This window comes from Eulemur rufifrons, chromosome 21, assembly GCF_041146395.1.
Source record: "Eulemur rufifrons isolate Redbay chromosome 21, OSU_ERuf_1, whole genome shotgun sequence".
Lineage (NCBI taxonomy): Eukaryota > Metazoa > Chordata > Mammalia > Primates > Lemuridae > Eulemur > Eulemur rufifrons.
In genome coordinates, this window is record NC_091003.1 from 5,015,306 (window position 1) to 5,032,871 (window position 17,566).

At 46.0% G+C, this 17,566-nt stretch overlaps 2 protein-coding genes across 4 annotated transcripts in view; both read left to right on the plus strand.

The window, feature by feature from the left end:
• MPHOSPH9 (M-phase phosphoprotein 9) overlaps positions 1-4,966 on the plus strand; it is a 43,521-nt gene extending 38,555 nt beyond the window's left edge. The window contains exons 20-23 of the mRNA XM_069497229.1: positions 513-616; positions 1,343-1,590; positions 1,907-1,975; positions 4,743-4,966. Coding sequence (XP_069353330.1) covers positions 513-616; positions 1,343-1,590; positions 1,907-1,975; positions 4,743-4,844 — 523 coding nt within the window. The 3' untranslated portion in view covers positions 4,845-4,966. The remainder of the gene's footprint in view (positions 1-512; positions 617-1,342; positions 1,591-1,906; positions 1,976-4,742) is intronic.
• Positions 4,967-10,589: 5,623 nt separating this feature from the next.
• Positions 10,590-17,566, plus strand: part of PITPNM2 (phosphatidylinositol transfer protein membrane associated 2) — a 124,420-nt gene continuing 117,443 nt past the window's right edge. For 2 of the 3 annotated variants that reach the window (XM_069497430.1, XM_069497431.1), the window contains exon 1: positions 10,789-10,895. The gene's annotated coding sequence lies outside the window, so the exon portion shown is untranslated. Of the gene's footprint in view, positions 10,896-17,566 lie in introns of all 3 variants that reach the window. The other variant, XM_069497432.1, reaches the window with a different exon arrangement.

Below are 17,566 nucleotides of genomic sequence, written 5' to 3' on the forward strand. Positions count from 1 at the left end.
AGGGAAACTTTTGAGCCATTTGTTGTCATACCAGAAAGCGGGCTGTACTGGTCTGGCCCTGGCACTAAATGCACGTTGACCTGTGCTCTTGAGGAAATTGTCCTCTCTGGAGTGTGGGCAGCAGCGTGTGCTGTGGTGGGACGGATGTTGCTTCCTGCTTCTAGACCCAACTCCGTCAGGCTCTCAGGAGATCACTTAAGCACATTGAACCTCAGTTTCCTCTTCTATAAAACAGGGATAATAATACCTGCCCTGCTTATTTTATAAGGTGGTTATAAAGATCAAATGAGATAATGTATGGGTAAGTGCTTTAAGTCTTTAGTATGTAAATACAATTTTGTATTAGAAAATAGAAATTAAATTTCAGTTTTAGAAAATTATATAACCAACTTTCTTTAAAGAAAATATGTAAATATGTGAGTTAACTGGATGCCAGCCCATCTTTCTAGTGGAGATAGGGAAAAATCAGTTAACGTTTTTTTTTCTCACAAGTAACTTGCTTCATTCAATAGATTTGATATACTTTTGGATGATTTAGATACTGTTCCTGTGTCTACATTACAACGTACCAATCCAAGAAAACAACTCCAGTTTCTTCCTCTAGATGACTCGGAAGGTATCTTTTCCTAAAAAATTATTCGTTATGGTTTTAGTCATTTTTTGAGATTCTGGTATCTCTCAAGGTTCTAAATATTATCTTACAATATCCTGCACTTAAATATTTTCCTACTCAAGGGCCTCTAAAAGTAAACATTCAGATACTTCATATTGTTACGTCAATGTTGTTATCCTCATTGAAAAGTTGGGAAACTGAGGTACAGGGAATGGTAATGTTTAATTACTAGGGCCATACTATATGTTCAGTTATTCTTTACTTTTATACTCTATAATTTATATGTAGCTTAGGCTTTGGGTATTTTTTTTCTCATTTATATTTTAAGTTTGGAATAAAGTTATAAGACAGTGTATATGAAATGACTTGAGTAGGCCCTCAAAATGTGAACTATTTAGTATCGGTGTATGTCAACTCAATGTTATGTGTTGTTTAGTTTTTAAACTTTTTTTTCGTTAAGTTTACTTAAAGTTCATTTATGTTTACATAAAGTTTGCCTAAGTTCATTTAAGGAAGTTGTGAGGATTGTCAAACTGAGGGCAAAGCTTTTAGAATTTTTTGGAGAAAAAGCACAGAGTGAATGTTTGATTATTGCATCTCTTTCCATTACTTGTTTGGGCTATATAGCAGCCACTTCCAGGAAGTGAAGTTGGGCAACATATTTAATATGTATGCGATCTATTGGAAAAGTTGATAAGAAATATAAGAAGTTTCTTTCCTCTCTGACAGAAAAAAAATATTCAGAAAAAGCTACCGACAACCATGTTAATCATAGCTCTTGCCCCGAACCGTTGCCAAATGAAATGAAGAAAGTATCTGTGAGACCAGCCTGGGAGAAGAATAAATCAGTTAGCTATGAACAGTGTAAGCCTGTTTCAGTAACACCACAGGGTAATGATTTTGAATATACAGCAAAAATTAGGACCTTAGCTGAAACGGAACGATTTTTTGATGAACTTACAAAAGAAAAGGACCAGGTAAAAACAAAAATATAAAAAAAAAAACCCTTTTTTCCTGAACTTAAAGTTTATGTCTAAGGACTAGTCAGAAGGGAATTACTGAGTTGAACCTGCCTCAGGAAATTATGATGGGGAACCTACCATACCAAAGCTGCCCTAGAAACGTATCTGAGCCATGCAGTCGTTACTGATTGACAGAGGGAAATTATGTTAAGAGAAAATGGACAAGAAAATACTAGGCTGAAATCTTTTCTTTCCATTCTGTGTCATAAACCTCCCTGCCAGTAATTAGAATTCTTCTAATTTCATTTAAACATTTTCTTTGTGTTAACAGATTGAGGCAGCTCTAAGCCGGATGCCTTCTCCTGGAGGACGAATCACGTTACAGACAAGATTAAATCAGGTGCAGTGTGTTAGCTTGACTCTGTTTTAAAGGCTTAGTGCTCCATTTATCTAAGTGGAGTTTTTAAACTCACGACACATTGAAGCAGCAGTCAAAATGCTTAGCCTGCATAGGAAGTGTTTGGTGATTACAGCAATTTTATAACTACAAGCTAGCTTTCAGGAATAAAAACTAGTTTTACCTTTAGGATTAAAGAAAAAGGAATTCATGCTATTATATTTTCAGGAAACTAACTTGGGAGCAAATGGCAAAATGCTTTTTAACAGATTTTACATTAAGTTAATCCTCCTGCATTATGTCTCTTTTTGTTTGATTCCTCCCCCAAAATATGTAATTTATTTCTGAACCCTTTTCCATTGAGTAAACATGTGGAACAGTTGCGCTCTGCAGCTGAAATAGCTGCAGTTTCAAAGAGAGATGTGATTCCGTTATCGAGCAGGAGGTGGTGCAGGTGATGTGGCCCTTACGCATTTCCTTTAGATGCTTTTCAAAGAGAATTAAGATGAATGAAAGCATGGGCATTTTAAATCTTCTGGCAACATTTTGAACATAACAGCAAATATGAATCTCTTATATAACTGCCTGTTTTGGCTTTTGAGAGCCTTCGTAAAAGTTCATTTTCAGATTGATGTGTGGTACCAGAAAGAAAGATGCACGAAAACAGCGAAGGTCTTTTCCTAGGGCCCGTACCCATAACTTCTCTTTTTCTCTGACTTTGCTTTTTTATCATTTTTGTTCTGAAAATTTTTAGTCAATAATTTATAAGACTCAGTTAACACATGAAATTCTTCTTAAAATAGTTTACTAGAAAAGCAGAAGGAAAACTGATACTCTGATTCTAAATCAATCTGAAATATTTGTGTTATATATATATATTTTTTTTTTTTTTGAGACAAGGTCTCACTTTGTTGCCCCAGGCTAGAAGGCAGTGGCACAGACAAAGCTCACTGCAACTCAGACTCCTGGGCTCAAACGATCCACCTGTTTCAGCCTCCCTAGTAGCTGGGATTATGGGTGCGTACCACCGCACCTGGCTAATTTTTCTATTTTTTGTTGAGGCAGGGTCTCGCTCTGTTGCCTAGGCTGCAGTGCAGTGCTGTTATCATAGCTCACTGCAGCTTCCAGTTCCTGGCCTCAAGCAATCCTCCCGCCTCAGCCTCCCAAAGTACTAGGATTACAGGCTTGAACCACTGTGCGCAGCCTACTTAACGTATTTTTATACAGTGAATAGTATAAGTTCTTTCTGGCTCTTAAAATAATACTTAAAGGGTATTCTGTTCATGTATGTCAAAGCTGTTTCAGTCCAATAAGAAGATAAATGGCAGCAACGAGGGGCTGAAGCCAGTCATAGGTGATTCATAAGTGACAAAGTAAAACTGGGCAAAAAAACCGGTTCTCAGAATGCAGAAAAGCTTATTCTCATACACTACAGGTGGAAGTAGAAATTGTCAGGCTTTCTGGAGTATAGCTTGACATTATATGTGCAAAGTTAATAGCCTTATTTATGATATTTAAAATTAGCAATCTAAGTTTTTTACTAAAAGATTCTTGGTTAAATATGTTACATCTGATAGAATATTGTACATTAATTTAAAAGTATGGTATAGAAGGATATTTCATAACATGAAAAGTTCACTTGAAAAAATAGTTTGATTCTGTTTTTTCTTTTTAAAAATGATGTGCATATATATGTATGCAAAAAAAATAGCAAAGAGGAATAGAGATTATTTCTTTTTGCTCATCTGTTGCCTGCATATTCTAGATTCTAAATGTTCTATAATGAATCCTTGTATAATTAAAAAAAAATTGTAAGTTTTGGCCAGTGTGGTGGCTCGTGCCTGTAATTCTAGCACTTTGGGAGGCCAAGGCAGGAAGATTACTCCAGGCTAGGAGTTAGAGACCAGCTTGAGTAGCAAAGCGAGATCGGTCTCTACAAAAAATAAAGAGATATATATATATATATATATATATATATATATATATATTAGCTGGGTGTGGTGGCATGTACCTATAGTCCCAGCTCCTTGGGAGGCTGACGATCTCTTGGGCTCAGGAGTTTGAGGTTGCAGTAAGCTATGATGACACCATTGTACTCTAGCCCAGGCAACAGAGCAAGACCCTGTCTCAAAAAAGGGAAAAAAAAATTAAGGTTTGTTTCAGGATTCCATTGGAGTTAATAATAAAATATCTAAAGTGATATATATTCTAGGTACTACTTATTTAACAGTAATAGTATATATTTTAAAATAGTAGGTGTGTGTTTATTCATTGTGAAATCTGTTGTTTTTTGGAAAAGTATCCCCGAGTGTTTTTTTTTCTTTAGCTTAGAAATTTTGTTCAGAAGAGAGTTACTTGATCTATGCATAGGGATACAGCACTGATCAGATATGTCCATTTCTTGTGAAATGTTTGAAGCACCTCCTAGGTTCCTTATGTAGTGTTCTTAGTTCAACAGAGCCAAAGAGTTATCCCCTTCCAGTTGGCTGTATTGCTCTTACTAGAATTTCCATATACTCAATGTGCTGGATATATTGAGAATATTTTAAAGTGCAGCAGTTATCTTGAATGGTTGAAAAGCTGATTCATTCTGTTCAGTTTAAAAGAAATAAATGATAAGATGATTTATGTAGAAAGCAAAGTAACTATCTGTAATTTTAATGTTTATACTTGCTCTTTTGCTAAAAGGAAAGTCAATTTAGTGGTAATTATAGAACCAGGGAACTTGATAGAGAATTCTAATTAAACTTTTTCCATTGTTTTCACCTAGGAAGCCTTGGAAGATCGTTTGGAAAGGATTAATCGAGAGCTGGGTTCCGTTCGCATGACACTAAAGAAATTTCATGTTTTGCGCACCTCTGCAAATCTTTGAGATTTGTAGCCATTAAATTTTGAGACATTTTTGTTTGCACTAATGTATAATTATGCACTCAGAAAAGGCAAACTATTTTGTACTGTTTATAAGCCTTCAAACAGTAGTTTTACAATCATGCTATTCTTACACTTGCTGTTTTATACTTCAAATGGCCACATATTTTCAAGATATTTTTGTTATGCTCAGGAATCTCTTGTATATTTTACTATTTAAAAAGTATTATTTTAAAATAGTATATGTCTCCAATTTATATCAAGAATAAGGAAATGTAAATAGGAGGCAGCTTGTTTCTAAACAAATAGTGTTATCCTTTTAAGATTAACTTTGCACACCAATTTTATAAACTTGTTCTACATTGTAAATATGATTCATTTTTTAAAAATAAAGCTGAACAGCTTCCATAATGCTAGCCCAATACATGCTGAATACAAGAACAATTACAGCATACCTTGGATTTCAGTTATGTCAAGGTTTTTAAAAAATAGTACAATTCCTATTTGAAACATGTCTTGGAGTAAATATCAGAATAGTAATAATGGACTATTGGAAGTTTTGAAAACTACATGAATATATCCCATTTTGTTTTCCTTAAACTTTGTAAGGAGAGAAAAAATGAGAGGGATATAAATCACTAATTTTGTCTTATATGCAATACTTTCTGAAAAAGTTAAACAGAGAGCTGTAGCTCTCTGTCCATAATTCTGTAACTTGTGCTGTACGCTGGACAGTAAAAGGATAGATAAGCCCTGGGTCGAGTATAAGCCACCACCCAGCGAGGGGTTAAGAGAGTAGCCCTGGTTCCTTAGTGTCCATGTCTTCAGCTGTCAGAATTGTCATCTGGGAGTTTTCACCCCTCTCCAACCTTTTGCACCCCTGCCAAAAAGGAAAATAATTTCCACAGTAGGTGCTGTAAGAACATAGCTTTAGATCAGAGCAGTTTACTCCACTTGTTCATGGACAGGGAATGCATCTGGATAGAACCTGCTGCCTGCCTTGGCCTTGCAGAGGGCTCCAGCCCCTGCCTGCACGGTACCTACCAGCACTCGGAAGTAGCTTGAGGACAGCAGGCTCTGCTCTGATGCAGGAGCACAGGAGGCTTGTGTTGGGATTGCTGGTTTAGTGCCGGCTGCTTATCCACCCACTTTTGCTGGCTGGTCAGAACCCAGCGCCCCACATACTCCTGCTGGGCACGTGCTGATAAACAGGCTCATCCAAACTGTCTGAATTGATTCCCCCTGAACACACTCAGGTTTTACATTTTGGTTTGCTTTTGAGCTTTTTCTCCTGATGTGGCTCTTAATATGTCGTTGCAATGAACCAAGCCATCCCAGCTTTTCTATTAGGGTGCATGTATGCCTTCAAACAGGATCTCAAATGATCTTTGTGCACCCTTCACCCAAGCTCACCTGGCTGGTCTCCAGGCCTGGGGCCCACAGCCCTGCTCCCCTCTCAGCAAAGAGGGGACCCGCCTGACAGTGCCCATTGAACCTCTGCTCCCAACTTCTTAGTTGAAGATTTCAAGCTAATAAAAATTATTTACCGACAGAATCAAGTGCCTTTATTCTTGATTTTTTTTTTTTTTTTTTTTGGAGACAGGGTCTTGCTCTATAGCCCAGGCTGGAGTGCAGTGACGTGATCACAGCTCACTGCAGCCTCCAATTCCTGGGCTCAAGCGATCCTCCTGCCTCAGCCCCCTGAGTAGCTAAGACTACAGGCGTGCACCACCACGCCAGCTAATTTTTTTATTTTTGTAGAGACAGGATCTTTGCTATGTTGCCCAGGCTGGTCTCGAACTCCTGGCCTCAAGCAATCCTCCCACCTCAGCTTCCCAAAGTGCTGGGATTACAGGCACAAACCACAGCGCCTTGCTATACTTGACATTTTTTTTAGCCTTTAAAAAAAACTTAAAAATTCATTTTAATCGAGCTCTAGTACAGCTGGTGTCAAGACCTACTAAGGGGATTGACTTTACTGGTGATATTCCTTTCTTTAATATGTTCCTAGATATGACATTAAAAACTAACCTGAAAATGGTTAGGATGTTTCCTTGTTCCCTATTATTGTGCTATGTTATAGTCTACTACGTTCTTAAGAATAAAGAAATTGCCATTTCAGAAGAGATGATAGTTTTATCTTGCCAATGAGTTATCTTCTTAGTAGCCTATATTGGCTTATTCCAAAAAAAAGGTGTTAAGCTCCATCAAAACATCTTCTGCGCCTTTCTCTTAGTAAGCATATGCTTTGATATTTGAAGTGTGTAATAGACTGGAACTATCAGTCACTTATTTTTAAATTTTTTAAAATTTTTTCTTCATAGCTGTGAAGAGGGAAACCAAGGGAAACTCTTTCAACTGTCTTTCCTTTTGGTAATGCTTATCTTACAAACAATCACCTGAAACACAACTCAACCTAAAAGTAGGAAAGGTGGAAATCTTAAATAGCAACTATTATCCCAGGGAGGTAAACTATTTTTATTGTTGGCTGCAGCTGTGCTGCAGGTAGTACAAAAACCTAAGTGAATCTTCCACTTCTGGGAAGTGCCTTTTTAAATACAAATAGAGAGTGAACTTTCTCCTAATGCCCAGATCTGCCCCCCCTCCATTCCCGTTCCCGCTCAAAGCCTCTCTTTGCAGGGCAACTCCTGAGGTGTGGAAAAGGATGTTTCCAACTGAAGCAACAGCAGGTGTAGCTACAGCACAGGCTGTGCGCAGCTGGGCAGGGGATGGAGGAGGGACTTGGAGCCAGTCAGACCTCGGTCATATCTTGTAAATGATAAGATGAAATGATAAGAAAACTTTCATTAAGGGAGATTATGTAAAGTGCCTGGTGCTTAGTAAGTGCTCAATAAATAGTACATTGCAGATTCATTGTGAGTTAAGTAGGCTTTTGAGGTAGCATATTTTTTCTTTTCTTTTTTTTTTTTTGTTGAGACAGCGTCTCACTTTGTTGCCAAGGCTAGAGTGAGTGCCGTGGCGTCAGCTTAGCTCACAGCAACCTCAGACTCCTCGGCTTAAGCGATCCTACTGCCTCAGCCTCCCGAGTAGCTGGGACTACAGGCATGCGCCACCATGCCCGGCTAATTTTTTCTATATAGATTTTTAGTTGTCCATATAATGTCTTTCTATTTTTAGTAGAGACGGGGTCTCGCTCAGGCTGGTCTCTAACTCCTGACCTTGAGCAATCCACCCGCCTCGGCCTCCCAGAGTGCTAGGATTACAGGCGTGAGAGGTAGCATATTTTTTAAAATAGAAAAGTAGATTGTGTCCCAAGCAATTGACTTAAAAACTGCCTTGGGTTGACATTTCTGTCAGGTGGTCTAAGATGTTCTTTCCACCCTTTGCAAAAAACATGAGCTTTCTTGGAGTTTAAATGAGTGTCCCTCTTAGATTTTTTTCTTAATGACTAAAAATTGACAACCTATTGAGCGGACACTTTGATCTTAATAAAATTGGTGATTTGGGGGTTGAGATACAGGCTATTTTCCCAAAAGTTACTGCTAGTGTAATCAAAATAATTGCTCCTTCAAATGTTCCATGAGTAGACATTACAGGGTGATGGCCTGAGAAACCACCATGTGAAGGAAGTGCCTGCCACTGGGCGTTAGATGTACGTGGAGACTATGATTCAGAGTTTGCTAACCAGCCAGAAAGTGTTTCCCTTTTCAGCCCAGAAAAGCCAGGTGCTTTGCTGAATGCTGTTAGAATTCTAAACCCTGTACCTGTATATGTTGTAAAATTAGACACTTCTGTCACTTTAATTTTTAGCTATCTCAAAAGTTTTCACTAAATTTTAATATGCCATTTGTGCTGTGAGTCTTTAAGAAGCTTTAAAAAATGCACACCCAGAGCCTTTTAGGAATCATAAAGGTAAATCGTATTTACCTGTCATGAGTGATCATGTATGGTTATGAGATTTACAGGTCTGATTAAACCTAGCATATTGCACAAATTTTGCTGGAAATAATTTCCTGCCTTGCTCAGAGCTCTGTGGCAGTTTGATAATAAACTACACCGGTATTCTTAGGACCTGTGTTACTAAGCCTTTTCTGTCTGATTTGTGCTTTATTTCAACACACCCCTCAGACATGAGGAATCAAGCCATAAATGTGCATTTGCTGGACATTACATATCATATCATCACTATGACTACAGATTTCAGAGATGATTATTTTACTCCCATTTAACAATTTCACTGTAACAGTGACCAATAATGTGAAAAATTGCTTCATGTAGTGCTGCTGGTGGTTGGACAAAAGACAAGTGCTTGTTGCAGTTGTTTTTTAGTCTAGTCAGATGCTGGAGTGGTGACATTGTAAGCTCCATGCGAGCAGGGACCGTATCTTCTTTCCTGCATATAGGCACTCAATAAACATTTGTGGCTATGAACTGTCTTGTGGTTTTAGCGTATTTATTCATACCGGCTAGCTGTGAGATCTAGTTTTTAGTGGCGTTCTTTGAGCCCAGGTATATATTACTGTAAGTCCTTGGAGGTACGTGGACACAGTGCACTCATGGCAGGGTCACGGTGAGACCCTGGTGCCGTCCAGGGCCCTGCAGGGCCTCACTCTGGGGGTCTGTGTATGGGTCTCAGGGCACCTCTTGGTGGAGGGAAGGAGCTGAGGGATCAGTAGGTGATGGGCACCAAAAGACAGGCAGTGTGAGGCAAGTCATGTAATGGTGGCTTTCCTGGCCCATTCAGTCTCCAATTCTGACAGTATCTTGAGGAGAGGAACAGCCTTTTGTGGTTTTGCCCTCCCTGGCTTTATATGAAGTCACCTTGGGCCGTTTTAATTTTCGCTTGACCTCGTCCTTCCCGGAGAAGCACCCCATGTCTCCTCAACCATATAAGGGGATACTTAGTGACGGGTCGACTATGGCTAGGTTTTAGGTGTGCCCTGTTTACTTCCATGGCTTCAGATGTTTGCAAACAAGTCCATCCTTGCTCAAACTAAATAAAACACTTCACGTTTTCTTTGAAATTTCACCAGGTACTCTCTTGGTCTTTTAACTTTCCAGCTGGTGGGTCCTATCATGATGAAACATCAAGGTGGAGCAATTTCTGAACCTCCAGTTCCTTTCTGAGGTCCGACTAGAGCTTCCTGCATACCCACCGTCGTTACTACTCTGGCTACTGCTGGCCAACAAGCATTTTCATCCTTGGCCCGTATTTCTCTAAATCCCTGGTCCGTGATAAAGTATCCAGCATCTAAGTCTGGACTTTCAGTTACCGCCTTTGGCTTGGCCGCAATATTCCGAATGGCTTATGAAGTCTTACTGCAGTTTGTTCCCCTTGAATCGTCATTTTACTCCTCAGAAACTTAATTTTTGAGAAATGAAGCTATTTAAGAGCCACAATTGCCGCAAGTCTACTCGTTCCTTTCCCCAGGTGCACTTAACTCCACCAGGGTGATTAGCAAGTGTGCTGACAAACCAGGCCGAGGGCGGTGGGGAGCGAGGAGGTCCCGGCGGGACCCGCGCGGCGGCGGCCCCTCCCCGCCCCCGGGTCGAGCCCCGGGCCAGGCCCGAGGACTCGCGAGCGGCCGCACGGCAGCGCCGGGCACTCTGCGGGGAGGACGAGGAACCAGCCGCGCCGCCCAAGTTGGAGAGGTTTCTTCCGGCGGAGGCGGCGGGGCCGGGCCGGGCTCGGCAGGGACGCGCCCCCGCCGCGCCGTCCCCCGCGCGGCCTGAGGAGGCGCCGCCGCCGCCAGTGAGGGAATGCGAGCCGGGCCCGGCGCGCGCGGGCAGCAGCGGCCGCTGGGGCGCGCGGGGCACGGCCGCGCCGCGGCGTAGAGCTGTCCAGCCGGCCCGGCCGCCCGTTCCCTCCTCCGCCCGCTGCCGCCGCCGCCAGGGCCGCCCGCGCCAGCACGTGCGCCGCCCGCCGACGGCCCGGGACATGCCCGCCGGGGCCCGGCCGCTCGCCCGGGGCCAGCAGGCGGCGGGGGCGCGCGGGGCCGCGGGGCCGGCGCTCCCCGGCAGGCGGCGTGAGGTGAGGCGGCGGCGGCCCAGCCCGCGGCCGAAGAGGACGGAGCCCGCGGCCGCGCAGAGCGGGGTGAGTGTGTCGGCCGCCCCGGGCCCGGAGTGCGGCGGGCGGGCGGGCGGCTCCTCCCCGGGCCCGCGGCCAGCCCCGCAGTGCCGGGCGCGGGAGACCCGGGCGGCCGCCCCCAGAGGGCCCAGAGGCCCCGGCCCACGCGCCCGCCGAGCCGTCCGGGTTGGAGGGAAACGCGGAGACCCGGGCCCGGCCCCCCGGGGTCGGGGGTGGGAGGGTGTGGCGTGCCGTGCGTGGGGACCCCCGCTCAGGGGATGGCCGGAGCCCGGCCTCAGTCAGTCATTGGCCCCGGATTCGTGCCCCAAATGCTAATTTCCGAATTTCCGTCCGTCGCGGCCGCGTGGAGGACCCCCAGTCCCCACTTCGTGAGTGACAAGTGTGTCACAGGGGTCAAGGGGCAGGTGTGTGTGCAGCGCTGGACCCACCCGGGCGTCCCCGGTCTTGATGAAAGTGCGGGGAAGGGGCTGGTAGGAAGTGGTGGGCAGAGCCCTCCGGGCCAGCCTGCTGCTGCCTCCAGCCCTGGCGTGGCTGGGTGGTGCGGGGGAGCCCAAGGTTGGGGTGGGGGAGCCCAAGGTTTGGGTGTGGCCCGTCTGCATCCCAAGTCTCCCTCTCCTGTTGTAATGGGGGGTGCCAGCTCCATCTTAGAGCTGGGCAGCTTCCTGTTCTTCCCACCTCGCATCTTCTCTTATCGGTGGCAGGGCTGCTGGGTGGCCTGGGGAGAGGGAAACTTTAGTGTCCCCCAGTGTGCACTAATTTCTGCTCAAGAAATCCCAAATGAGTACTCCAGGTAAACACGGTTCATGCCACGCAAATGTCATTTCAAGGCAAATCCTCCAGCTTTGTCCCCTTTCAACTGACTTGCTGCCCCTACATAGAAATCCTTCCTCATCCCACGCTCCTCTCCCTACCTCTGACGGAGGGGCTGGGGCATTCTCCAGGCACCAGGCCTCCCTGCCTCCTCCCCTTCAGAACCTGGGTTCTTCAAAGGAGACCCTATTTGAGCGTCTTTGTCCACTGCCAGCTCTCTCCAGAGCTGATAGGATAGACCCCCCACCTCGGGGAAGGCAGTAAATGCTCCCCACCATCTGAATCTCCCTCTTGCCCAAGCTCCAGACTGTTCTCTGCTCTGAACTCCCACTGCACTTTATCTCTGTGTGACTCTTATCACTGTCTGCCTTATTTTATAGATACTTTTGTGTCGGGCTTATCTCTCCTGCTGCACGGTGAGCTCCAGGGTGGAGTTAGTGTCATCTCTCATCCCCAGCCCGGTCAGTACCCTGTGTGCCGTCAGTCTGCACGGAGTGGAAGCCCCCTCCGAGGCTTGTCTCCGGGACCCTGGCTTATCTGATTCCCAGACTGTTGCCGTTACATTATTTTTCTTCTGTTAAGAGACTGTATTCTGTGACTGGACTAGGTTTCCAGCCCTCTCCCTCTGCAGAGAGAACACAATGAGTTAGGAAGGGCTGTTTTTCTCGTAGGCAGTGACTTGCCAAATGAGCAGCGGAGCTCATCTCTGCCATGACGATGGCCGGGCACAGACTCTGGGTTCCCTGAGTGGCGGTGTTGAGTGGACCGTTCTCTCTGCTGGCCTTCCCCTGCCACCGCCGCTGATGCGTGGACTGCGGGTGTCAGGGGACCTGGGTTTCAGCCTGGCTTTCCCCATAACCTGCGACAGCGTAACTAAGTCGCTTGGTTTCTCTTGGACTTGGTTGCTCCTTTATGGAATCTGAAAGAAGATTCTTCTGCGTATACAAGGTCCTTTGGGTTCTGGGCCCTGCCCACCTTTCCCACCTCCTCTCCCACCATTTCATCCCTTATGCGCGAACTGCAGCCCTCCCAGGCTACTCAGAGGTGTCAGAGGCGAGGTGCTCCCATGTCCTTCCTCTCCCGGGTGCCACATCAACTCTTCGCTGATCGGGAGCCAGGCTTGGCGTCACTGGCCTTCTCAGGGGGAGTTGGTCCCCTGCACCTTTGTGCCACGCTAATCTGACTTGTCTGCCTCGGGGACTGGCCCCTATCTGTTTACATATTCCTCCCTGCTAGACGGTGCACTTCTGGATGGTCCCTACGGTATCATATGTCTCTGTATCCCCAGAGCCTCGAGCACAGCGGGCTCTCAGGAAATGTCTGGATAAATAGTGAGAGGGGTCCGCCTAGATGACCGCCACTGAGAGCCCTTCTCGTCCAAAATTCATTCGTTGTACATTCTCTCTAAGGGAACCCATTGCCCTCCTCCATGTCTGGAGACCTGTTTTTTTTTTTCTTTGTTTTTTCTTCATTTCTTTCTTTTCTTTTTAGGAAGGAGAGAGGGGGAGAGAGCTAGAGGCCTGTTTTAATACCAAGCAGATAGACGTTCTCCCGACCAGCCCATCTGGTTAAGTCTTTCTAACTTGGTCTTCGAGAAAAGCCAGTCATGGAGGATGTGCAGTTATTTGTAGAGATTAGAAGAGGAAACGTCTGGTGCTCCAAGATCACTGCCCTGCTCTTTTTGAAAAAGATGCCAGGGGCTGCGTGCTCGTTAATGGAAGGGTAGTGACATCACGCCGGTGTCTTTAGCCATAGGCAGGAGGGGCTACTGTTTATAACCACAAGGTTGATCCAGAGTAAGCTATTGGTTGCCTGTATGCCAGTTGTCAGCTTTGCTTGGGTGAGAGCAATCTCTTTGCAGACAGCTACCCTGAAATCTGCTTAACAGGACCCCCTGCCTCCAGACCCGGATGCAGTTAAGTGGTCTTTGCACAGCTTCTCTGTAAGTCATTTGGTGAATGTTTATCAAGCTTTTACTGGGTAGGCACCCTGGAATGTTATCAAATAGAGACAGGGCAAATCCTGGTCTGGTTTGCTCTAAAACCATAAAACCGTAATCTGAGACATTGCCCCCTCTGCGAAAGGCTTCTCACGGTGACTTGTATGAAAAATTTGCCTTCCCCGGGGAAACTAGGTTGCTTTTTCCTTTGATATTGAGGAGGAAACTGGGGAAGGAGAACACGTATTGTTTGCATACTTGGCACCACGCAGTGCGTGCCCAGCGCTCCTGACACACCCTGCAGGGTAGGTGGTATCTTTCCCCAGTTTTCCCAGAGAAGGACGTTGAGACACAGGGAGGTCAACTGATTTGCCCAGCGTTTCTCTGGATTTGTACCCAGTTCTGCCTGGCTCTTTCTGTACCACTCTTTCCAACTGATTATGATTCCCCTCTACTCCTTGGCTTCCAGGCTGCTCAGCACACAACGTGATATTCCATCCAGTAACTATATTCGCCCACCCTCATGGTCGGCATATGTATTTGTACTTTCCTTTATTGTCTATCTTTGTGTGTGTGTGTTTACGTGTAAATCTATCTATATTCTTTGTAAGTCATCACAGAAGGTTTCTGGAAAACCATATGGATCAGTGAATTGAATGCAGTAAGTAACATTGCACCTAAAAGCCAACTCACAGTGCAGTTAGGGATATGGGTCCCCGGGTAACACAGGGTGTGTGTCATAGGAATCACTTGAAGGCAGAGTTCAGAGGGGGAGACGCCCCTTCTGGGTAAGGCAGTCAGGGCTGACTTCCTGAAAGACGCAGGATTTGAATGGCCTTGAAGAATGGGGAGTTTTGATAGTCCACAGCACAGGTAAAGGTGTGCACGACTCAGTCTAAAATCTGCGGTTGTGGCAATGGCCCCACCAGAACAGGTCTTCTAGTGGGAAAGGAGAGAATTGGTCCAGAGATAAAAGTGGGGAACCTAGTGGTGCGTTTTTCAAACCATCTATAGCCTTGATAGAGGGTCCAAGAATATTGGGGCTGGGGGCCCGCACCTCGTTAAGGAGGAGAGGCTGAAGCTGGCAGAAGAGAAGGGACTTGCCCGACGAGACCTCTCTGCCAGCCTGGAACCCAAGTCCCTAATTACCAGTTTAGGCTCCTTCTTTAAAGCGGCAGCCCTGTACAGTGGTCCTTTTATCCCTGTAAAATGCACGGAGGGGTACTGACTTCCTCAGGCCCAGCCTACCAAACACCAGGACAGACCTCTCCTAAATGGCCAAAGACATAAAGAGTTCCCCGTTAGGAAGGGCAGGCTGGCATTTGCTTAAATTACTCATGTTAACAACCGCCCTTGCCAGAGGACAAAAAGGAAATTAACCAACAGGCAGGGTTCCGGTAACAGAGAAATCAAAACCCTAAGCGACAACCTTGGGGAAAGAGCATGGAAAAATCAGTTTCACGCTCTCTCCTGGCTAAAGTTCCCCATCCCTGACAAAGCTCGCATGCCCTTGCCCCTGCGCTCCCTCTTCCCTGCTGTGGAAGTGAAGACCCCGGTAGTCGGGGAGACCTTGGGGAGACCAAAGGTCGAGATCAGGGGCATCAGTGGGAGTCCCGGGTGCAGGGAAAAGGCAGTGTTATCCAAGCAGCGGCTGGTTCCAGTCCCGGAGCGGAAGCTCGTAGCTCGAGCTCCCTGTCGGGTGGGGCCTTGCCGACCTGTAGCCCTAGGAGCAGATGACTCTGCAGGGTGGAATGCCCTGTCTGCGTCAGGTGTGTCATGGGTCATACAGACATAGGTTAGTCTTGTTATTGGCGGCACTTATGTTCTGTATCTGCCTCGAACACGGAGTTAGCAAACACCGCACCGTGGCTCCTAGGGAAAGTGCAGGGTTAGGTTCCTTTGAGCCTCTGGTCACAACATTTTCGTCAGTCGATTCTTACCTAACCTTATTTTATGAATGTTTGTGTTAAAAGGTACCTTATTTGATACATATTATTGATTCATTAACGTTGAACTGCTGGCCAAAAACACTGTGACTTGTGCCTGAACGAAGCTTCTGTAACACGTGTGTTTTCTGCACATCGTAACCTTCTCACGCCCAGGGAGGGCATTTTAAACAGTGAAATCACCAACAAAAAGCACAAAAGTGGGAAAAATGTGGCACTGCACAGACCAGGGAAAGGACGCTTGTGTATAGTACGAGAGCTGGAACGAGAAGGCAGAGCGTTGCAACTCAAAAAATCAGGTGACTCAAATTTTTTGCCACACTGCACAAGTTCAAAAATGACCTCGAAAGCACCGTGAACGTTGAAATTCTAGTGAGCGGGTGAATTCACAAATACAGAATCCACCATCAGTACTGAGGGGATGCAGACAGGGTGAGGCTGTTGGCAGCTTCTTATGTGTGTCCGTCTTAGGTGATCAGCCCTCCTGTAGCTTCTTCCAGAAGGGCCCGACGCCTGCTGAAGGGCACCCATCTCTCCCCGCAGCCTACAGGTGGGAGGGACCTGCGCTCTCACACACCAGGGGGTGGCGGCTGCCCAGCGGCCGCCCTGCAGCAGATTTGGTCTTTGCTAAGAGGAGCTCAGGCCAGTCCTTCCCCCAGAGGCGTGATCCTCTTACAGAGGCATTTCAGGCCAATGTGGGGCTTCCTGGGGCCCCCACGCCTCAAATCCCAGCCTTCTCCCTCCTGGGCTCTCTCAGTGGAGCGTTTCCAAAACTGTTCTGTCCTCCGGGTGCCCTCTGAAGAGGTGGCACATCAGTCATACAGATTATCAGTATTTCTTCTCTCCAGGGTCTTCATTTGCCCTTTGAGAGAGAGTTCCTGGGGAAGGGCTGAATTTTCTCTTTGCCAGCTGGGGGACCCTCCCAGGCCTGACTCGTATGCATGCCTTCTTCCTCTGTTGTCATCCTGGGATTGGAGTTGGGCCCTGCAGCCTCCTGGTCCCCCTGGTCCCCACACAGTGGGGTAGGGGGGTCGTCAGTGGGTGCTGGTGGTCCATTCCCTGCCGTCTCTCTCTCTTTTTTTTTTTTGAGACAGTCTTGCTCTGTCACCCAGGCAGGAGTGCAGTGGTGTGATCATAGCTCACTGTAACCTCAAACTCCTGGGCTCAAGTGATCCTCCTGCCTCAGCCTCCCCAGTAGCTGGGACTATAGGCACGCATCACCATGCTTGGCTAATTTTTTCTATTTTTAGTAGAGATGGGGTCTTGCTCTTGCTCAGGCTGGTCTCCAACTTCTGACCTCAAGTGATCCTCCCACCTCAGCCTCCCAAAGCGCTAGGATTACAGGCGTGAGCCACGGCGCCCAGCTTGCTGTGTCTCTCTTGACAGCCCTTTGAAAAGCCATCTTGAAGGGAGGGGGGCAGGGACGGGTGTGTTGGGGTAGAAGCAGGTGGCCATTCCCAGCCTCCCTCTCAGCAGTGTGGGGTCCCCGTGGGTATGGATGTGTGGTCAGTGCTGGCTTTCGATGGTGCTCTAGAGAGCTGGGGACGTTTCCTTTCTTCCCCTGAAGGGCCCATGGATTGCTTTCCTTGGCACTTTTTGAGAGTTGACTTTTCACTTACATTTTTTTTCGTAAGAGGGAGAAAAACCAAACGTTTTTGCAATTAGGATTTTCCCCACGTGGGTAATCACACTGGAAAAAAAAGCATTTAAATCCTTTGAAAAGCACACATAAGTGAGGCTCACAGAGCAGAGGGAACATTCAGTCAGCAGGGACAGTCAGACATGGAGGCAGTTCGGCGGGTTATCACGTAAGGAAACAATTATTTCACTTTTATTTTGGATTTGCTTGTTGCAGCATATTTCAATTAGTTCGTCAGTGTTGTGCATCTGACAGGCCAAACGTTTATTGTGGTTGAACCATCTGGGAGGTGGGAGGCCTGCAGCCTTCCCTGTGGCAGTCAGTAACTACCAGTTTAAAGGAA